General features: G+C 44.5%; 1 protein-coding gene and 1 non-coding gene across 3 annotated transcripts in view; both read left to right on the top strand.

Annotated features, from left to right (window-relative positions):
* IL2RA (interleukin 2 receptor subunit alpha) overlaps positions 1-22766 on the top strand; it is a 51878-nt gene extending 29112 nt beyond the window's left edge. The window contains exons 2-8 of one of the 2 annotated variants that reach the window (XM_032150720.2): positions 7682-7873; positions 9189-9299; positions 11798-12013; positions 13548-13619; positions 13984-14055; positions 15392-15458; positions 20571-22766. In XM_032150720.2, the coding sequence (XP_032006611.1) occupies positions 7682-7873; positions 9189-9299; positions 11798-12013; positions 13548-13619; positions 13984-14055; positions 15392-15458; positions 20571-20595 (755 nt within the window). In that variant the 3' untranslated portion in view covers positions 20596-22766. The remainder of the gene's footprint in view (positions 1-7681; positions 7874-9188; positions 9300-11797; positions 12014-13547; positions 13620-13983; positions 14056-15391; positions 15459-20570) is intronic. The other variant, XM_058431318.1, reaches the window with a different exon arrangement.
* Positions 16309-16449, top strand: LOC116477684 (small nucleolar RNA SNORA14). The gene has a single exon (XR_004250589.1). It is a non-coding gene; the product is annotated as a small nucleolar RNA SNORA14 (small nucleolar RNA).
* Positions 22767-23438: the final 672 nt, after the last annotated feature.

The raw sequence follows: 23438 nt of genomic DNA, 5'->3' as shown, positions 1-23438 counted from the left end.
TCAAGTGTTTATTGATAGTCATGTATCTTCTTTGGGGAAGTGACTGTTCAAGTCTTTGCCCTTTTATTGGGCTGTTTGCCTTTTACTATTGCTTTGTTTTTCCTTATATATTCCGACACAAGTATTTGCAAATTTTTCTCTAGTCTATCTTTATTTTTTTTTTTTTTTTTTTTGAATGTTGTCCGCTGACTGGGGGTTGTAGTAGAGACAGGGTTTCACCATGTTAGCCAGGATGGTCTCAATCTCCTGACCTTGTGATCTGCCCGCCTCGGCCTCCCAAAGTGCTGGGATTACAGGCGTGAGCCACCACACCCGGTCTACTTTTTCATTTTCTTAATGTCTCTGGATGAGTAGACATTCTCAATTTTTTTCTTTTATAGTTAGTGCTTTTACATCCTTTATAAGCAATCTTTGCCTATCTCCAACTTGCAAACTCATTTGCCTTAATTTTCTTCTGAAATCTTTGTAGTTTTGCCCTTTATGGTTACATCTATAAGGTATAGAACTAGTACATAGATCTTTATCTTTATATATATGATAAAATTCTTGCATAAGATGTGAGTTTTTTCTCATACATTTATCCATTTGCTCCAGAAGCATTTGTTGAAAAGATTTTTCCTTTCTCATTGAATTTCCTTGGCACATTTATTTGTTTAAAAAATATCAGTTGAACAAACATGAGTTGAGTCCTTTTCAGGACTTTCTGCTCTGTTTCATTACTCTTTGTCCTTATGCTAATACTATGCTGCCTTGATTTCCATAGTTTTATAGAAAGCCTGAATATCAGATGTCATGAATCCTCCAAATGTGTACACGTTTACAATTGTCCTAGATATTCTAGGTCTTTTGTGTTTCTAAGGAGCTTTTAGAAATAACTTCCTGTGATGACTGAAAAAGGGAAACTGTGCCACTATGTGTACCATCATCTTCACCAAAATCTAAAAATGCTTTTTATGATGTATGGAGACACTCTTCATGTTTGTTTCAGTGGACACTCCTTGCAGATGTAAAAAACTGAGAAAGCTCACTTTTGGAAAGTGATCTAAAGAGTGTCATTGAAGTGAATTTTAAGTAGGCACGATGATTGTTTTCATGGTTGCTGTTGGATCATATCTCAGGAGCTGGAATGACAGACATTATTGAACAAAGAAATCAGGATAGTGGAACTTAAAGGGCTTCATCTCAGTGCTTTCATAAGTAGGAAGTGCATATATTTATAATTTTCACAATCACAGGGTAAATATAAAATTGATTCATTAAAAATGTTTCATAAGAATTCGAAGGACATAGAATTTTGTGAAATGTAGTATTTTTACTTAAGTGCCTTTTCTCTACTTCTGCCCCACAGCCAATTTTTTATAAACCAGTTGATACATAAGTAGTTTTGGGGGGATGACACATTACTTATACATTTTCTATATAGTAAACATGTACGTGTATGTGTGTGTGTGTGTATCTAATTACTTCGTTGGAGTGATTCCTATGGTTTGGAACTGCTGGGGCCAAGTTTATGCAAAAATCTACATTTTTGAGTAAACTGCCCATGACTCTAGTAAGTTTCCACAGTATTTGAGAATTCTTCATTTCCTAAAGCTGTACAAACATCAGATGATCAATATTTGTAAGGATCGATAATATAATTTATAATGAAATTGCTTTCTCAGCTATTAACGTTAACTACATCATCTTCATATAGCCTTATAACTCATTTGTGCTATTCCATTTTCCTCTGTTCCTTTTATTTTCACTTCCCTTGTAATGTTAGTCTCTTTGTACTGATTTCTGAAGAGTTCATTTATGATTAAAGATGTTAACATTTTGTCTAGAATTGCAAATATGTTTTTTCTCATTCATTTTACTATGGTGTTTTATTTTTTGGTTATACAGAAGTTGTATATTGAAATATAATCTTGTTCTGTTTTATGAAAAAAAAAGAAATAACTTCCAAATTTCTACTAAAAATTGTGTTGGAGTTTTAAACTGTAGTTGCCTTGAATTAATTGATCAATTTAAGGTGAATAGATTTTTTAAATGAATGTTCCAATCTATAAAGATTGTATATTTTTCCATTTGCTTAATTCTTTTAAAATATGTCTCAGCAATATTTCAGAGTTTTCAGTTTAGTGGTATTACAAGTTTTTGGTAGACTTATTTACAAACATTTTATGTTTTTTGATGTAATTGTAAATACAATTGTTTTTAAATTTTTAATTTTCTAATTGGTTGTGTCAGTATATAGAACTACAAGTGATGTGTACATATATATACATATATACATACATATATACATATATATACACATATATATACTGAAATTGCTAACTTGCTAAATTCTAGTAGTCATTGTGCAGATTCCTCAGTAATTTTATGTAAACAATCATGTTATCTGAGAATAATGTTCTTTATCTTGAAATCTACTTCCTGATATTAATATAACCATACCAGCTTCCTTATGCTTATCTTTGTAGATTATATCTTTTTCTATCCTTTTTTCTCAACCCATCATTTTTATCGTATTTAAAGTGTGTTCTCTTGAAGACAGCATATAGTTGGGCCCTGCTGTTTAATCCAGTCTGAAAGTTTCTATCTTTTAAAGTATGGATTTTTGTCCATTTATATTTAATGTAATTACTGATGGGGTTGGCTTCAAGTCTACCTTCTTGCTGTCTGTTTCTTCGTTGTTCCTTTTCTATTTTTATTACTCTTTTCTTCCTTTTCTCTCTTCAGTTTGGCTAACCAAACAAATTTAATATTCTTATTAGCTACACTCTTTGTGGTATTATTTGGTGGTTTCTCTAGGCTATTCAGTATGCATCCTTAACTTATCACAATCTACTTACTTAATATTGTACCATTTTCTATATGATATAAAAGCCTAAAACAGTACAACTCCATTCTCCTAACTTTTATACTAGAACTGCTGTATATTTTACATTTACGTGTTCAACAGAACCCACCGTACCATATTATTATTTTTGTTTTAAACAGTTGTCTTTCAAAGATGTTAAAAACAAAAAGTGGTCTTTTCACTTATCTAAATATTTACCAGTGTTCCTTATTACTTCATGTCGATTTATGTTTCTAGCTAGTGTAATTTCTCTGTTGCTTGAAAATTTTTCTTTAGCCTAATGCAGATGTGCCATAATTCTCTAAGCTTTCTTTTATCTGAAAATATACTAAATTCACCCTCATTTTTGGAGGATATAGTCTCTTGGTAGATTTCAAGGCTGACAGGTTTTTTTCTTTTAAAACTTTGAATATGTTGTGCCATTATTTTCTGCTTCCATTGTTTCTGTTGAGAAGTCAGTTGTTATTCATCATTGTTCCCCTGTAGGTATGTGTCCTTTCCCTCTGGCCGCTTTTAAGATTTTCTCATTATCTTTGGTTTTCAGCAGTTTAGCTGTGATGTATCTAGATGTGCTTTTCTTTATATGTATCCTGCTTGGTGCAGTGAACATCTGCATCTGTAAATCAGTATCTGTCATCAAATTTCAAAAATTTTTGGCCATTATTTCTTCATATATTTTTTCTGCTCCATTCTTTCTCTCCTCTATCCTTGGGAATTCAATTAAATGTAGGTTAGGTTATTTGATATTGTCTCACAGCATGCCAAAGGTCCATTCTTTTTCAAATTTCTTGTGTTCATCAGTTTGGATAATTTCTATTGATTTGCCTTCAAGCCCTGGCTAGGCTCATTTCAGACATTGTAACTTTTAGTTTTAATTTCTTATTTTTAAAAATATTGGCTGGGCATGTTGGCTCACACCTGTAATCCCAGCACTTTGGGAGGCCAAGGCAGGTGGATCACCTGAGGTCAGGAATTCGAGACCAGCCTGGCCAACATGGTGAAACCCCCTCTCTACTAAAGAAACAAAAATTAGTCATGTATGATGGCATGTGCCTGTAATCCAAGCTATTTGGGAGGCTGAGGCAGGAGAATCACTTGAACCTTGGAGGCAGAGGTTTCAGTGAGCCAAGATTGCACCACTACACTCCAGCCTGGGCAACAGAGCAAGATTCCATCTCAAAAAAAAATTACTTGTTTTCATTTATCTACTGAAATATCCTATTGTTTCACTCATAATCATTTTTTCTTTAAATTAGCAGTTGGAAATTTTTTTCTGAAAGGGCCAGAGAATAAATATTTTAGACTACCTGGCAATGTTACTCCACTGCAACTACTCAACTCTGCCATTATAGCAGAAAAGCAGCCATAGACAAAATGTAATAAATGGGTGTGTCTTTCTTCCAATAAAACTTTATTTATAAAAATAAACCACTGAGCACAGTGGCTCACTCTTGTAATCCTAGCACTTTGGGAGGCTGAGGCAGGTGGATCACCTGAGGTCAGGAGTTCGAGACCAGCTTGGCCAACGTGGTGAAACCTCATCTCTACTAAAAACACAAAAATTAGCTGGACATGTTGGCGCACGCCTGTAATCCCAGCTACTTGGGAGGCTGAGGCAGGAGAATCACTTAAACCTGGAGGGCAGAGGTTGCAGTGAGCCAAGATCACACCATTGCACTCCAGCCTGGGCAACAAGAGCGAAACTCTGTCTCAAAAATAAATAAATAAATAAATAAATAAATGGCAGCAAATCTGCAGGTCGTAGTTTACTGACCTCTGCTTTAAGTCATCGAGCATACTTATTACAACTGTTTTAAACTCCTTTTGTGCTAATTCCAAAATCTGGGTCATTTTAGGGGTCTTTTTTTTTTTTTTGAGACAGACTCTCACTCACTCTGTAACTCAGGCAGGGGTGCTCAGCTCACTGCAACCTCCACCCTCCAGGCTCAAGCAATTCTCTTGCCTCCGCCTCCCAAGTACCTGGGACTACAGACATGTGCCACCACACTTGGCTGATTTTTTGTACTTTTAGTATAGATGGGGTGTCACCATGTTGGCCAGGCTGGTCTCGAACTCCTGACCTCAGGTGATCCACCTGCCTTGTGCCCCCAAAGTGCTGGGATTACAGGCATGAGCCACTGCACCCAATTTTACGGGTCTGTTTCTATTGAGCACTTTTTTGAGTAGGTCAAGTAAGTCACATTTTCCTGTTTCTTCACATGTCTAGATTTTCTTTTAACTTGCTGGATATTATGAACTATACATTATAAAGGGTCTGGATTATCTTGTGGTCCTTTGAAAGGTAATGCATTTTGCTCTGACAGGCAGTTAAATGACTAGTGCATCCTCTTGTCTATTAGGCTTGGTTTTAATCTTTGTAAGGGCAGGTCTATTTTGGTTTTGAAATTCATCCTAGGGATGTCTCTTTCTCTAGAGCAGGATTGGAAAACTACAACCCACAGCTCAGACACCTGTTTTCGTAAATAAAACTTAGTATAACTATTCTTCTCTCAGCTCTCACAACGGACAATCAGGGCTAAGTCTCACTGAGTTCTGCCCTGTTCAGGTTCAGACCAGCTCTTGGCTAAGAACCTAGGGAGGTGGACCCCTATACATATTTTTGGGGCGCCCTTCATGCAGTGCCCCCTGCAGAGCCCCACCCCACAAATCCCAGTCATGTCACATCAATGAGACCACCACTCTGCTTGGGTTCCACCTGGGTGCTGCCTGGGAGGAAAGCACCCCAGGAAGGAAGCCAGGGCAATCGTAGGCGCCTCTCATGTGTTTCCCTCCTCCCAAATCATGTAGTCCTGAGCTGCTGTTGTTTAGTACCTGAAAGCACTTGTTGCATACATTTGGGCTGGTTTTATAGCTGTTTCAGCAGAAACGTAAGTTTTGGTCCCAGTTACTCTGTGATGGCTGGAAGCAGAAGTCTTCACTGGTTTTTCTAATTATTATCCCTGTCTTGCTTTAGCAACAGATTTATCTTCTGATACTTAAAATATTGGTTGGTGTTGATCTATAATAAGTGCCAACAAATGGTACCAGTGATATGAGAAGTACAGAGAGACAACCTTTTGCAGGAGTTAAAGGTTAAGGTAAACTTCAGTCCAGCCTCCATCTGAATTACCATTCTCTTCTTCTGGACAGTGAGAAAAAGGAAAGGAACAGAACTACCAACTATTCCATGCCTGTTATTTTCCAGGCTTTCTTCAAGTTACCTTAGTATATTATTGGCTATAATCATTAAATCAATAAAATAGTAATTATTACGCCACGAAGCTGAGCCTTAGAGAAGTAAAATAATAAAACTATGTAGCTTGTAAGCTGCTGGAGCTAGAAGTCAGAAACTCATCTTTCCCCCTTCCCACCATGCTGCTGCTGTTGCCTTATCATGAGATTACCAGCATTTATTCAGCGCTTATGTTGCCTGTTCCACTGTAATTTCTGGCCCATGGAGCCCATTTAAATTGCTTTTGCTTAGTCCCTTGTTGGTTAGAGATGGGCCAAGCTGTCTGATTTCTCCCTACCTTCGGCTTTTTTTTTTGGAGACAGTCTCGCTGTGTCTCCCAGGCTGGAGTGCAGTGGCATGATCTCGGCTCACTGCAACCTCTGCCTCCTGGGTTCAAGCGATTCTCCTGCCTCGGCCTCGCAAGTAACTGGGACCACAGGCACATGCCACCACGTTCGGCTAATTTTTTTGTATTTTTAGTAGAGACTGTGGTTTTCACCATGCTGGCCAGGCTGATTTTGAACTGCTGATCTCATGTGATCTACCCGCCTTGGCCTCCCAAAGTGCTGGAATTACAGGCATGAGCCATTGCACCCAGCCTCCCTACCTTCAGTTCTTAGGAGAGACAGGAGAGTCCTAAGCCATTGGATGGGGATGGTCTTCCGGAGGACAAGGTGCTGGGCAGAGTCTAAGGGCACAGAGAAGCTTCACTCAACCTGAACAACCAATACACAACCGGCCAACCCACATCCATGAGTACAGCCAGCAGCCGTGATCAGCCTCCGTGTGGGCTTCCATCGATGGAGAGGCCACAGACTCCTGCTTTCCTGCCTGTTCCTGTCCCTGTCATCTCCCCGTCCACTTCCTTTATCCAGCATGTGATATTTCCCCCCAAAATCTAATCTCCTAAAGCAGAGAACTTGTTGCAAAGTAGGCAATGGAATTATTTTTCTGATTAGGCCTGTGCCACTTTTCCTTTTAATAGTTTGATGTTTGACCACTGTTTCTGGTGCCTTTAGTGAGATACCAGAGTCCATTTTTCAGGCTGAGGGAGGGTAAGGTCTTCATAATGTAAGAAGGTATTTGGTGAACTCAGAGGTGGGCAGGTGGGTGAGAAATACACATTTCCTATTTGCCAGACATTGAGTGAAGCACTTTCTGTATATTTCTCAAAAAAATGGCGCAGTCATTAATTATAGAAAGTCTAACAATTCGTATATCCTAAAAAGTATTTTGCACAGACACATTTTGCCCCTCAATTAAATGTACGTAACTTTGCTCCTTCCTTTCTTCACATTCCTTGACCCTCCTCTCTCCGTACTTGCTTGACATGAGGCATATTCAGAATAAAACCTCATGAATTTCTACTCATCTAGTTTGAAATACATTGTGCTTTGGTTGTAGCTAACTTTTGAACTAGCTCTGATACAAAGTTTTCTAAAGAACAATGGTAGCAGCCTTAGTTGCTTTCTCACAAAAAGTAGGGCATGCCATCTTTTAAATAAAGTGAAGAAATATGTGATTAAGTCATTATAGGATTAAATATGTGAGTACTTGCCCGGGGCCTCTTGAGTTCCTAAGAGGCTTCTTTTGCTTTGCAGAGCTCTGTGACGATGACCCGCCAGAGATCGCACATGCCACATTCAAAGCCGTGGCCTACAAGGAAGGAACCATGTTGAACTGTGAATGCAAGAGAGGTTTCCGCAGAATAAAAAGCGGGTCACCCTATATGCTCTGTACAGGAAACTCCAGCCACTCGTCCTGGGACAACCAATGTCAATGCACAAGCTCTGGTAAGTGTCCCTTCTGTGACTACCAAGAACAAGAGAACTGCAGCAAAGAGTGAGACAGAGCCCAGCTTTTGTTCACTCAGCCCTATAGACACAAATGGGCCAGTGCAGTGTACAGGATAACTAATTTTAGTGGTTCCTGAAATAGTCATTTGCTAAACACAATTTTTTTTTTTTTTTTTTTTTTGAGACAGAGTCTCACTCCGTTGCCTAGGCTGGAGTGCAATGGCACGCGATCTCGGCTTACTGCAACTTCCGCCTCCCAGCTTCAAGTGATTCTCCTGCCTCAGACTCCTGAGTAGCTGGGATTACAGGCACCCTCCACCATGCCTGGCTAATTTTTACATTTTTAATAGAGATGGGGTTTCACCGTGTTGGCCAGGCTGGTCTTGAACTCCTGACCTCGAGTAATCTGCCCGCCTCAGCCTCCCAAAGTGCTGGGATTACAGGCATGAGTCACCGTGCCCAGCCATACAATTTTATTTTTATTTTTGAGACAGTCTCTGTCGCCCAGGCTGGAGTGCAGTGGTGCAATCTCAGCTCACTGCAACCTCCACCTCCTAGGTTCAAGTGATTCTCATGCCTCAGCTGCCCGAGTAGCTGGGACTACAGGTGTGCACCACCATGTCTGTCTGGCTAATTTTTTTTATTTTTAGCAAAGATGGGGTTTCACCATGTTGGCCAGGCTGGTCTTAAACTCCTGGGCTTAAGCAATCCTCTTGCTTCAGCCTCCCAAAGTGCTGGAATTATAGGTGTGAGCCACCACAACTGACCTAGACGCCCTCTTTTATCCTGAGCTAGAATTCTGATCACCCTCCTCATTGAGGCACTCAGACTCAACTCCTTTGCCAAACTCTTCACAATAGAGAGGGCTGTTCTAGAAGTTTCCTTGTCATTGTGTTAAGATGGTGTCTCTAACTTTAAGCATTCTGAACGGCCTTAGGGAGCAAAGGATCATTGCATTGTGGAGTGAGACGACTCCTGATGCTGTCAAACAACGCAGAGACAATTGATAGCAAGCAAGGAGTCCCTTTTGGTGAGATACACACACATACACACATAACATACATGACATACACAGACATGCATCCACACGCTCAAAAACACGTCGTGGGCATTGCCATGTGCACTTGAATACCCAGAGGCCGGTGCTGGGAGGGCATGCTGTGGTTTCGTATTTGTAAGCTCAGCAGCCAGACACCGCCAGATGCATCGTGGGCACTGGACAGGTGTGCTTCTCAAGTGAATGAATACATGAACAGTGTTTTTTGTGAAGCATTTGTGAAATTATCTGCATCATTCCATCTATATTTTCTAGCCGCTCGGAACACAACGAAACAAGTGACACCTCAACCTGAAGAACAGAAAGAAAGAAAAACCACAGAAATGCAAAGTCCAATGCAGCCGGTGGACCAAGCGAGCCTTCCAGGTGAGAGATGAATCTGTCCTCCAGCTAACTCCTGCGAGGATACCCTTCTCTTGCAGGCCGATGATGTGTACCCAAAGGAAGAAAGTCTGCCCTGCCTTCTATAAACACATGCATGTGGCTCCCTCCACCCAAGACATCATTGCAGACAAGAACTAGTGCAGAGTTGCTCAAAGGCTGTCTGCTCAGCGACAAGCCAATCTGACAGCAGCCAATCCAGGTCTGGGCTTACTCCCTGGTTTGGTAACTGGCCAAATAGAATTCAACCCAAATTCAACTCAACTTAAAAGCGTCTGTTGGGTCTGTGTGCCAGGCCCTGCTGATAGAAGACACAAACAAGAGTGTGACAACAATCCCTGCCCTCAAGGAAACGCTCTGCGTCTTCCCCTTAAACACAAGACAACGCGCAGCAAAACAATTATTTGCTTCCCGGTATTTCTTCCAGGGCAAGGTTGTAAAATGTGCATGCCACACTTGTCTCAAAAGCTCCAGACACATGCGTCCCGGCCAGCAGTCTGTGCATGAGTGGGCACTGTGGCTGTCCCTTGTCTGCCCTTAGCTTTCCCATGGTGTCAAGAAAATGGGCTGGGCGCAGTGACTCACACCTGTAATCCCAACACTGTGGGAGTCTGACGTGGGCAGATCACTTGAGGTCAGGAGTTCGAGACCAGCCTGGCCACCATGGTGAAACCCTGTCTCTACAATTATACAAAAATTTAGCCGGGCATGGTGGTGGGCGCCTGTAGTCCCAGCTACTCAGGAGGCCAAGGCACGAGAATTGCTTGAAATCAGGAGGCAGAGGTTGAAGTGAGCAGAGATCACACCACTGCACTCCAGCCTGGGTGACAGAGGAAGACTCTGTCCCCCTTCAAAAAACAAAACAAAAAAGAAAAAAGAAAAACAGAACCTGCTAGGAAGAATTGAGCTTTCCAAGGTCAGGCTAACCTTAGGAGACTTCAGAGCCCTTTGCTGATTTTACAACCTTACAAAGAACTGTATCAGATACCATCCCATTTGAGCCTGGTAATACAATCAGTCAGGACCAGGAAAGGTTACTTCAATTTACTGAAGAAACTGAGATGCAGAAAAGATAAAAAGATTTGGCTAAGCTCACGTAGTATGGCTGGAATCAGACCTCAGGTCTCCCAGATTAGATGAGGAAACTTTCTGCTGATTACTTATTTTAAAAGAGTTTGAATTTACTTACAGCTTCCATTATTTTATTTTTTAAAACAGACTAATCTAGGAGCACAGTCGCAACACGATGTTCTTACTTCTTCCCCCTCCGACTTTGTCCTGGAATGGTGTTTCCAAGCACATTTGTTTGTTTTGTTCTACTTCCCCCATATCACCCTGCACAGCTATTGGAAGGCTTCAGAGAGGCCAATGCTTGTTGTCCTTTCTCGAAGGCTGGCTCTGCCTGAGGGATGTTTCTAAGATTGTCTCAGTTTGGGTGTTTTCATTGGAAAGAAGCAAACCCAATTCAAACATGTTCAGACAGTTATGAATTGTATTGGCTGTCAAACAACCTTTTATCCTGAGACCAAAACACAAGTTCAGTCGTGATGTTCAAGGTGCCACATGGCAGAAGCCAGCCTGGGACAGGGCCACCCAGCTTCCTGCTGGGGCAGAGGCTCTGTTGGGTATGCAGGGTTGGGGGGAGTCTGGAAGTTCAGAGCGCGTGTGCAGTTTCACAGGCTGGGGTTAGAGGGCACATACAATTCCGTAGGTCCAGGTTGGGGGCTGTGGGTGGGGAATTAGGAGATTTAATCAGAACAAGACATGGTCTCAGGCCACAGGTCAGTCAGGCCTGGGATGTAGTTGGGTGAGTGGAAAGTTCTGGGGATGGGAAATTTTGAGACATCTTGAAAGGGCGCACATGTGTCAACCTTCAGATGCGGCTTGATCAGAGATGGTGCTCCATTTCTCTGAGGTTCCCTCAGCCCGTCCCTCCTCCTGGCTTTGGTGTTGTCCTCAGTCCTTCCGCCATCATCCCAAGATGCCCCCCGCTGCACCCAAGAATGTGCTTCCTCACTTGTCCAGCAGAAATCCAAGATGGTCTTCATGCTCCATTGGCCCAAATAGGCTTGAGCCTGCCCTTGTGTCTCAGCTGAGACTGCCCCACCCACTCCTGTCCACTGTCAACCCCTGCACTGTCTTCCAAGAGGCAGCTGTGGCGTTCCTCTCTCGGGGCAGCACCAACCAGAATGAATCGCTCATTCCTCTGTGTTCCCATTGCCAATGTCTGCTATCCTTCACATGCCTTTATTACGCAATCCACTGTCCTCCCCTTGCAGGAGTGACAGGGTCTTCATGCCTTCCTGCAGGGCCTAGCAAACTTCCCCACGCTCAGACATTCCCAACGTATATTGGTTGAATGAAAGGATGAGCAAGCAGTCAAAAGAGTGAGAACCAAGGTCCAGTCCCTAGCAAGAGGCAACCTGGACTCGCTCGCAGTGCTGTACCCAACTTACCTTCAGAGTGTTCTTTCCATCTTCCAGGTCACTGCAGGGAACCTCCACCATGGGAAAATGAAGCCACAGAGAGAATTTATCATTTCGTGGTGGGGCAGACGGTTTACTACCAGTGCATCCAGGGATACAGGGCTCTACACAGAGGTCCTGCTGAGAGCGTCTGCAAAATGACCCATGGGAAGACAAGGTGGACCCAGCCCCAGCTCATATGCACAGGTGAAACGGAGACCAGTCAGTTTCCAGGTAGGGTGGCTGCCTTCTGGGGTCCACAACATTGCTTTCCTCCATCAGGCTGACCAGGGTAGAATCCCTGACCTCTCCTGCTGTGTGTCCTCGGACAAGCCCCTTGATCTCCCTGGGCTTCCATTTTTTCTCATTCTGAAAAAAAAAAAAAATTTAAATAGACCAGACGGACTCTAAAGGCTCCTTCAATGAAGGTCCCCCTGTGCCCTGAGTGGGGAGAAAGGTTGGAGACAGAAGAGAAGGAAAGATCTCTCCTAAGCACCCTAGATGCTGCCTCATAGTTGGTCCTAAGTCCACTACTTCTCTAAGCCACGAAGGCCTCCTCTGGCTCCAAGAGAAAGTCCAGTTTCCCACTCACACATTTTTCCTCTTACTGGTGATCGTGTAAATGCACGATCTGAACAGCGCTCCGCGGTCAGCCTGCTCCTTCCCCTTGTGCCATTCCCCAGCTGAGCTTGTAAAAATAAACATAAAATGTGCAGAGTCGGGACTTACTCAGTGCACATGCGCGCACACACACACACACACACACACACACACACACACACGCAAACACTCAGCCCACCGAGGTCGAGGTCTCCTGCTGTCTTCCTTCTGAAATCTTATTAGTATCGCGATAATCAAAAGTGACTTACATGCAGGCTGGGCATGGTGGCTCACGCTTGTAATCCCAGCACTCTGGGAAGCCAAGGCGGGCAGATCACTTTAGGTCAGGAGTTCAAGACCAGCCTGGCCAACATGGTGAAACCCCGTCTCTATTAAAAATACAAAAATTATCTGGGCGTGGTGGTGGGTGCCTGTAATCCCAGTTACTTGGGAGTCTGAGGCAGGAGACTCACTTGAACCCAGGAGGTGGAGTTGCAGTGAGCTGAGATCGCACCACTGCACTCCAGCGTGGGCAACAGCAAGACTCCGTCTCAAAGAAAAAAAAAAAAAGTGACTTACATTCAACCACAAGTATTCCTGGTTTTCTTGCTCACTGCACTTCTTATACTCCATGTCCTTCTCTTGGGTTCCCTAGGGAGGCTGTTTTGTTCCCTTAGCTGCCTCCCTGGGCCACCCTGACAGCCAGGGAATGCCTGCTGCTTCCTTGGAAGAGGGTGAGAGGCAGGGCAGAGCCAGGGTTGCCGACCCCTCAGGAGGAGTGGAGAGCCTGGCACAGAAGCAGCTGTCCCTTAGTGCATCTCTGCTCCATCCAATGGTTCAATGGCATTGGTATTATCATGACCTGTTTCCAAGTCACAGATGGAAAGGACTGAGGAGGGAGGCTGGGGAGAAAGCATTGCTCAGAGTTTTGGGGACAGCCAGGGTCAGAGTTAGAATTCAGCCTCGTCTGCTCTGCTGAGACCACTTCACCTCTTCCCAGTGCCCCTGGTGTGGAACCATGTGGGGTGGCATCCCCGGAGAAGTGCCCACACCAGGATTCCTGCCTCCTCGGGCGTATCTGGGGCCGGCTGCCTGGGGCAGGCGGGGTGGGAGTGAGGCCCTGACTCCTGTCTTTAGCTCCACCAGCATCACTCACTCTTTCCCCCAGGTGAAGAGAAGCCTCAGGCAAGCCCCGAAGGCCGTCCTGAGAGTGAGACTTCCTGCCTCGTCACAACAACAGGTGCGGGAGAAGACAAACGCTGGACCACAGAGGCCTAGTCCAAAAGGGCAGGGGTGGCCAGGAGCCAGGCTCAGGGAGATAGGCGGAGGTGACCTGTAGGGGAGAAGCCCACAGCAGCCTCCTCTCCCTCTGAGCAGGGGCAGGGCCTCAGTGACCTACAGGCCCCAAAGCAAGTGTCAGAAAGAGGGAACCCAGGACCAGGACCAAGCACGGTCCCCAGGCAGAGATGGAACACCTGCCCTCACCACCACCACGTGTCTCCCACCAGCCTCTGAGGTTTTCATTCACAGAGACGCCCTGACTTCCTTTAGCCTCGTGCTGTCCTAAAGTCATGGTAGCAGGAGTGTCTATCTCTTTTTCACAGATTTTCAAATACAGACAGAAGTGGCTGCAACCATGGAGACGTTCATATTTACAACAGAGTACCAGGTAGCAGGTGAGTGGGGCACTGGCTTTGTGGACAAAATGTACACCAGGCTGAGATATGGACAGGTTGACTGCTTAGTAGGTTGGTTAGCTGGTTGGCTGGTAGGTTGGTTAGTTGGTTGGTAGGTTGATAGGTAGGTTGGTTAGTTGATTGGCAAGTTGGTTTGTAGGTTGGGAGGTTAGTTGGTTAGTTGGTTGGTTGCTTGGTTGGCAGGTTAGTTTGTATGTTGGTAGGTTAGTTGATTGGTTGGTAGGTTGGTAGATTGACAGGTTGGTTGGTTAGTTGGTTGGTAGTTTCGTGGGTTAGTTGGTTAGTTGGTTGGTAGGTTGGTTGGTAAGCTGATAGGTTGGTTGGTTGGTAAGTTGATAGGTTGGTTGGTGGGTTGGTTGGTAAGTTGATAGGTTGGTTGGTGGGTTGGTTGGTAAGTTGATAGGTTGGTTGGTTGGTAGGTTGGTTGTTAGGGTGGTAGACTGGTAGGTTGGTTGGTAGTTTTGTTGGTAGTTTGGTTGGTTAGCTGGTTGGTTGATTGGTGAGTTGGTTGGTAGATAGATTGGTAGATTGGTTGGTTGGTTAGTTGGTTGGTAGGTTAGTAGGTTGGTTAGTTTGTTAGTTGATTGGTAGGTTGGTTGGTTGACTGAAAGGACCCCTTCCTTACACTGCAAAATGTGTGAGTGAAAGACTAATCCAGATACCGACATAACTCAGAATCCCATGAACCAGTTACAGGATGCTGTGAGCGAAGTCTCAAGTCAGCCCTATCAGCTTCTCTCAAGCTGATCTGGAAGGGCTGTACCCCAGGCCTCTGCCAGGGGTCAAGAGTGGGAGGAAAGAGCCACATAGCCAGGCAGAGAGGACAGGCTTCCAGAAACACTGCCATGGTTTCCTGGTAGGAGGGAAAAACAGACTCTTGAGTCTGCATCTGCCTGGAAAGTAAATAAATGTCAGCCTCCAGAACCTCAGCAGAGCAGCGTCTGGAAAACCTGAACCCTTTCAGGAGACATTAATGTGCTTCTCATCATCTTCATATTTCAACATTTCTTTTACCAGGCGCTCTTGGTGTCCTCAAATGAGGCCTTGCCTCTGAGCCTTTCTGAGGGGCTTGTGTGAGAGAAGGGTGCCGCCTGAGGGGAAGCTCCCTCCACCCTCACCCTGTCCTCCCCGCCCTGTTCCTCAGGACTCCTAGGAAATCCCATGGGGAGGGACCTGCCTCCTGAGATGGGGAAGAGAGGCTGCAGCCTCCGTCTTGCTCTTTGGGGATGTCCTCAGCCTGCCCTGTGGCCCTAGCTGCTGCTGCCCCCATGCCAAGCCCAGGGCCCTTTGCTGAACTCCCTCTCTCTATTGACAGTGGCCGGCTGTGTTTTCCTGCTGATCAGCGTCCTCCTCCTGAGTGGGCTCACCTGGCAGCGGAGACAGTAAGTGTGGCATCACCAAGGTAGCACATGGTCAGATCAAAGTCCTGCACCCAGCCCCACCCTGCCCCCCACACCCCCTCCATGCTCTCTCTAATCACCTGCAGTTCAGGGAGTGGCAAAGGGAGAGGCCAATCCATGCCTCGGAAAGAGTCAGTCAAAAAGAATGAAAGCACCGCCGGGTGCAGTGGCTCACGCTGGTAATCACAACACTTTGGGAGGCCAAGGCTGAGTGGATCACCTGAGGTCAGGAGTTTGAGACAAGCCTGGCCAACATGGCAAAACCCCATCTCTACTAAAAATACAAAAAATCAGTTGGGCATCGTGGCAGGCGCCTGTAATCCCAGCTACTCGGGAGGCTGAGGCAGGAAGATTACTTGAACCTGGAAGGCGGAGGTTGCAGTGAACAGAAATCTCACCACTGCATTCCAGCTGGGCGACAGAGCAAGACTTTGTCTCAAAAAAAAAAAAAAAAATTAAAGCACCAGGGAAACGGGAAGGCAAAGGAGCCTCACATTCATTGAGTACCCACTATCCACCAGGCTTGATGCTTGTTTTATAAACATTATTGAAATCTACCTTCTCAGAAACCTTTGGAATAGCTGGGACTAGAGAGAGGCAACAGCTTGAAGAAGATGACACAGCAGAGGCCAGCACTGCGACTTGAATCTAGAGCCCATGATTTTCTCACCCAGCCCCTACCTATAGAGGACCCAGGGCAGCATCTATGCTGAGCTTTGCCTATCCTGTGCTCCCCACCCTCCCGTCCACAGAAGCTCACACCGGCATCCCCTTGACCAGGAATGTAACCCATGTGTGGTCTTTTTGCATTAACTCAGATTTTCAACCCTGGATGTATCTTAGAACATCCAGGAGAGAGTCTTCTAAAATACCAGTGAGTGGCAAGATACGAGTAAATGCCACAGGAAAACGAAGGCAGTCCAAAGGGCTGTGCTTCTCCTGTGGCTCGGTGTTATTCACAGCTGTGACATCTTTTAAAAGAGGTTTACAAGAGGGAAATCCTGTCACCAAAACCATTGTGACCCACTTTGACTTTGGGGGGAATCTTCATTTGCAACAATAGAAGAACAAATTTATTGCAATAAGAAATATTTTTGTAGCTTATGTAGATTGTTCAGCCAAACCAGCATAATAATTTAAAAAGTTAAAAGATAGGCCAGGTGTGGTGTCTCACGCCTATAATCCCAGCACGTTGGGAGGCCAAGGCAGGTGGTTACCTGAGGTCAGGAGCCCAGGACGAGCCTGGACAACATGGTGAAACCCTGTCTCTACTAAAAAATACAAAAATTAGCCAGGCATGGTGGCGGGCACCTGTAATCCCAGCTACTTGCGAGGCTGAGACAGGAGAATCACTTGAATCCAGGAGGCAGAGGTTGCAGTGAGCCGAGATCGCGCCACTGTACTCCAGCCTGGACAACAAGTGTGAAACTCTGTCTCAAAAAAAAAAAAAAAGGTAAAAGATATCAACGCTTGGGCTCCAATCAGAATCTCTGGGGGTGAGCCCAAGACATCAGTACCTATTTTTAATTGAGATAAAATTCATCATTTAACTGTCATAAAGTATACAGTTCAGTGGTGTCTTAGCCCATTTTGTGCTACTGTAACAGGATGCCTGAGACTGGGTAACTTATAAAGAACAGAGATTTATTTCTTACCGTTCTGGAGGCTGGGAAGTCTGAGGTCGAGGGGCCCTCACGTGTCAAGGGCCTTTGCGCTACGTCATCCTGTGGCAGAAGACGGAAGGGCAAGAGAGCGAGAGAGAGAGCAGGAGGGGCTGAACTCAGCTTTTATCACAAACCCACTCCTGCAATAACACCATTAATCCATTCATGAGGCAGAGCCCTCATGACCTGATCACCTCTTCAAGATCTCACCTGTCAACCTTGCTGGATTAGGGATTAAGTTTCCAACACCTGAGCTCTGGGGATCTATTCAAACCACAGTAAGTGGTATTTAGTATGTTTGCAATCTTGTATAGCCATCCCCACAGATTCCAGAACGCTTCCATCGTTCCCAAGAGAAGCCCCACACTGCCAAGTTCCCCATTCTCCCCAGCCCCGGGAAACCACCACTCTATGTCCTGTCTCTATGGATTTGCCTATTCTGGACATTTCGTGTAAATGGAATCATGTGGCCTTTTATGTCTGGGATAGTCGGACGTTTTAAAGCCCCTCAGATGTATCTAATACATATGCATCCAGGTTTGACAACCCTACACCAGGCCATTGGTTTTCAAACTTGAACTAGCACCAGAATCATCTGTAGGAACAGAAAGAAATGATAAATGTTTGAGATGATGGATATGCTAAATACCAGGATCTCATCACTGTACATTGTAGGTATCAAAGCATCCCTACATACCTCATAAATATGTATAACTATTATGTGTCAACTTAAAAACATTTGTTGAAAGAATCATCTGGAGGGCTTGTTCAAGCACAGATTGCTGGGTCCCACCTGTGGAGTCTCTGATGCAGTCGTCTTGCTTAGGTCTGGGAATCTGCATTTCTGTCAGGTTCCCAGGTGCTACTGATGCTGCGGTTCCAGGGAGCAGACTCTGAGGATCACCGCACTAGGCTAACAGCATTAAGAATCAGGGAAGCTGGCCAGACTCATGCTTGTAATCCCAGCACTTTGGGAGGCCGAGGCAGGCGGATCACTTGAGGTCAGGAGTTCGAGACCAGCCTGGCCAACATGAAGAAACCCCGTCTCTACTAAAAATACAAAAATTAGCTAGGTGTTGTGGTGCACACCTGTAATCCCAGCTACTTGGGAGGCTGATGCAGGAGAATCACTTGAACCCAGGAGGCAGAGGCTGCAGTGAGCTGAGATCGTACCACTGCACTCCACCCTGGGTGACACAGCAAGACTCTGTTTAAAAAAAAAAAAAAGAAAGAAAGAAAGAAAAAAGAAAAGAAAGAAAAAGCAAAAGTAAACTCTAGAAACTCACTCTGTCTCTCTCTTGATTACCCAGGGCCTCCCTGACCCCTGCCAGCATACACTCTGGCCAACCCTAATACAAACTCCACAGTAAGACCCTGAGAAAATACAGATCCACTCCCCCAAAACCGAAGTGCTTAGCCCAGCCAGAGAGAAAAATAAAATATCTCTTCCCTTCTTATATGGGTCATCAGGTCCATAACATACTTCTAATTTTCATCATGGGAATTAAAAAGTATAAATTACTGCAGTGCGAATGATAAGCCCCCCAGGGGTATTGTAGCAGGAATGATTCATATAACCAACAGTCTACCAGTTTCTCTAAGGGGTTAGCTGATTCCTAAGGTGTCATTTTAGGCTTCCAGGAGGGGAAGGATGTGACGTGGCTGACATGTTGTAGGTGTACTCAGTACTTGCATCCTCTCCTTCCTCAGGCTGAACACTTGACAAGCCTTAACACCTCGCAAGGATTTTTTTCATTGTTAGTTTGAAGACCAAAAGTCTTCGGGCCCAGAGGACAAAGCTACTTGGAAGTAGGAATGGTTCAGTGTTTATGTTGTGAAACAAATAACTGTGTGAACCTATGTGAGTTCCCACAAGGTCTCCCAGAATTACAATCTTTGGGGAGACTCAAACATACATAGAAATGACCCCTCTAGTCAGTTTGTCCAAAATCCTTCCTAGAATCTGGTATCAACTCATGGTGCCCTCTTGTGGCAACAGAAATGCTGCATTTGAATTACCCAAAGATCACCGTAGCCCAGCCAAAGAGAGTTTTGTTTGGGGAAATATTTTTTGTTTGTTTTGGGCAATGACCAGGAGCCCGTGATGTGCTACAGAAGGCTCACAGTGGCTTGTGAGAGCCAGTGGTTAAATTTTCAGGACTTCTGCAAACTGGTTTTTAAGCCTAGCCATTATGGAAAATTAAAGTATTTAGGCTGGGGGCAGTAGCTCCTGTCTGTAATTCCTGCACTTTGGGAGACTAAGGTGAGAGGCTTGCTTGAGACCAGCCTGGGCAACAAAGCGAGACCTTGTCTCTACAAAAACATTTTAAAATTAGCTAGTCATGGTGGCACATACCTGTAGTCCCAGCTACTGGTAAGGGCGAGGTGGGAGAATCCCTTGAGTCCAGGAGTTCAAGATTGCAGTGAGCTGTGATCATGCCACTGCACTTCAGCCTGGGTGACAGATTGAGACGCTGTCTCAAAAAAAACAAAATTAAAGTATTTAAATTTACAGTTCAATAAATATATTAAAAACAAAGGCAAGAATTACTTACAACTGATCACTTCCTAATTATTTGCTACATTTTACTGTTGTCTTTGTTCCCTGGGTGGTTTACATCTATTGTGTCTGCATGGGGGAAATACTGTTTGACAGTGGCTACTGTGCATCTCTTCCCAACCGTGTGATCAGTGATGTCACACTGCCAGCTGGAAGCCGGGTGTGGAGGGAGGATTTACACCAGGGAAGATAGGCAGCTGTCATCAGAGAGCTGCTTGTTAAACATCGCCAGCACACCTCTGCTTGCAGTCTTGTGCTATGGGAACTCTGTGCAAAGTAGGGATTAGTTAGAAATTCACATGAGCCAAATAAGGACTGGGAAAAGGCTAAGACCGTATTGTCCAATACAGTAGCCACTAGCCACCTGTGGATGCTTAAGTGTCTTTAAACTCAAATAAATTAAATACAATTAAAAATTCAGTTCCTCGGTTGCACTAGCCACATTTCAAGCGTTCCCTAGCCACAGGTGTCTGTGTTATTGGACAGCACAACTACAAAAGATTTCCATCATCTCAGAAAGTTCTATAGCACAGTGCTGGCTAGAAACTAAATGCTTGACAGCGTGCAAATCATTTAGCACAGTTAGCTGCTGTTTGTTATTCCTGTTCCACAGCTATTGTCTGCTATATAAAAACTTAGGCCAGGCACAGTGGCTCACACCTGTAATCCCAGCACTTTGGAAGGCCGAGGCGGGCAGATCACAAGGTCAGGAGTTCGAGACCAGCCTGGCCAACATAGCGAAACCCCACCTCTACTAAAAATACAAAAATTAGCCAGGCATGGTGGCGCACGCACTGGGTTTAGAGTGGGGACCACATTTTTTTGGTGCCATGTTACACATATGACCATGACTTTGTTACACCACTACAGGAAGAAGAGTAGAAGAACAATCTAGAAAACCAAAAGAACAAGAACTTCTTGGTAAGAAGCCGAGAACAGACAACAGAAGTCATGAAGCCCAAGCGAAATCAAAGGTGCTAAGTGCTCGCCCAGGAGACATGCCTTGTGCTTGCCTGGGTTTTGGAAGCTCTGAAGCCACATCACAGGACACAGGGCAGTGGCAACCTTGTCTCTACGCCAGCTCAGTCCCATCAGAGAGCGAGCACTACCCACTTCTAAATAGCAATTTCGCCATTGAAGAGGAAGGTCAAAACCACTAGAACTCTCCATCTTATTTTCATGTATATGTGTTCATTAAAGCATGAATGGTATGGAACTCTCTCCACCCTATATGTAGTATGAAGAAAAGTAGGTTTACATTCATCTCATTCCAACTTCCCAGTTCGGGAATCCCAAGGAAAGCCCTAGCACTAATGTAAATACACAACACACACACTCTACCCTATACAACTGGACATCGTCCGCGTGGTTCCCTTCTCAGCCGCTTCTGACTGCTGATTCTCCCATTCACGTTGCCTAATGAACATCCTTCAAGAACTCTGGGCTGCTACCCAGAAATCATTTTACCCTTGGCTCAGTCCTCTAAGCTAACCCCCTTCTACTGAGCTTTCAGTCTTGGATTTCTAAAAAACAGAGGCCCTGGCAGAATAATCTTTGGGTAACTTCAAAACGGGGCAGCCAAACCCATGAGGCACTGTCAGGAACAGAAGGATGAATGAGGCAGAGAGTCATACTTACCAAGGTTTTACCTGTGCATTACTAATTGGCCTCTTTAGGAGTTAATTTCTTTGGGATTGCTATGAATGATCCCCTGAATGTGGCCTGCACTAATTTGATGTTTACAGGTGGACACACTGTGCAAATCACTGCGTACATTTCCTGAGAAGTGTCTAAAAACACCAAAAAGGGATCCATACATTCAATGTTTATGGAAGGAAGGAAAGAAAGAAGGAAGTGAAGAGGGAGAAGGGATGGAGGTCACACTGGCAGAACGTAACCGCGGAAAAGAGCATATCAGGCCTGGCATGGTGGCTCAGGCCTGTAACCCCAGCTCCCTAGGAGACCAAGGCGGGAGCATCTCTTGAGGCCAGGAGTTTGAGACCAGCCTGGGCAGCATAGCAAGACCTATCCCTGCAAAAAATTAAAAATTGGCTGGATGTGGTGGCATACGCCTGTAGTCCTAGCCACTGAGGAGGCTGAGGCAGGAGGATTGCTTGAGCCCAGGAGTTCAAGGCTGCAGTCAGTCATCATGGCACCACTGCACTCCAGCCTGGGCAACAGAGCAAGACCCTATCTTTAAGGAAAAAAAGAAAAGAAGAGCATACCAGCAGTCCTTGAACATTACCAAAAAGTTCAGCGTATTAGAATCACCTGGAGGCGTTGTTAAACCAGTTCTCTGGGCCCATCTCCAGAGTCTCTGAGTTGTTGGTCTGGAATAGAGCCAAACATTTTGTGTGTCTAACAATTCCCAGGTGCTGTTGCTGCTGCTACTATTCCAAGGAACACACTTTGAGAACCACTGTGTTATTGCTCTGCAGGCCCACACACTCTCAAGTCCCACGACAAAAGTCAACTTCCAGAGCTAAGATTTCGGTGGAAGTCCTGGTTCCATATCTGGTGCAAGATGTCCCCTCACGAATCAGTTGAGTCAACATTCTAACTCAACAACATCACATGATTAAGATTAATGAAAGTTATTCATTTGGGAAACTATCAGCCAGTTTTCATTTCTGAAGGGGCAGGAGAGTGTTATGAAAAATAACGGCAGTTTTCAGCAGGGTCCAGATTCAGATTAAACAACTATTTTCTGTCTTTTCTGTGACCAACCACATACAGACTCATCTGTGCACCCTCCCCCTCCCCCTTCAGGTATATGTTTTCTGAGTAAAGTTGAAAAGAATCTCAGACCAGAAAAAATATAGATATATTTAAATCTTACTTGAGTAGAATTGATTACTCCTTTTGGGTGTTGAGGGGTCTGTAAGATCAAAACTTTTCCATGATAATACTAAGATGTTATTGACCATTTCTCTCTCCTTCTCTCAAAAGTGTATGGTGGAATTTTCCAGAAGCTATGTGATACGTGATGATGTCATCACTCTGCTGTTAACATATAATCAATTTATTGCTATTGTTTATAAAAGAATAAATGATATTTTTTAAAAAGTCTTGGTTTTTATTATAAATATGATAAATATTGCTAGCTATAATCTACATAACCAAAAACCTTTATAGTTTTTTGGTGGTTTTTTTTTTTGCTTCTTTTTTGTTTTTTTTTGAGATGGAGTGTTGCTCTGTTGCCCAGGCTGGAGTGCAGTGTGCAATCTCGGCTCACAGCAGCTTCTGCCTGCCGGGTTCAAGTGATTCTCCTGCCTCAGCCTCCCAAGTAGCTGGGACTACAGGCACCTACCACCAAGCCCAGCTAATTTTTGTATTTTTAGTAGAGATGGGGTTTCACCATGTTGGCCAGGCTGGTCTCGAACTCCTCACCTCAAATGATCCTCCCACCTCAGCCTCCCAAAGTGGTGGGATTATAGGCGTGAGCCACGGCACCCAGCCTGGTATCCTCTATAGTTTTTAATAGTTTTAAATAACATACAAAGGTCCTGTCAAATGGCCAACAAGCACATCAACATCACTGGTCATTTCAGAAATGCAAAGCAAAACCACAATGAGATACTACTTCATACACATTAAAATGACCTTAAGAAAAAGAATAGGAATGCTCACAAATGGCTGGTAGGAATGTCAAAAGGTGCAGCCACTGTGCAAAACAGAGTCTGTTTTGGCAGTTCCTCAAAAAGCTAAACATAAATTTGTCCTATAACCCAGCAATTC

This window comes from Hylobates moloch, unplaced genomic scaffold, assembly GCF_009828535.3.
Source record: "Hylobates moloch isolate HMO894 unplaced genomic scaffold, HMol_V3 SCAFFOLD_2, whole genome shotgun sequence".
In the NCBI taxonomy this organism is placed as follows: domain Eukaryota; kingdom Metazoa; phylum Chordata; class Mammalia; order Primates; family Hylobatidae; genus Hylobates; species Hylobates moloch.
This window is presented reverse-complemented; position numbering and strand designations above follow the sequence as displayed.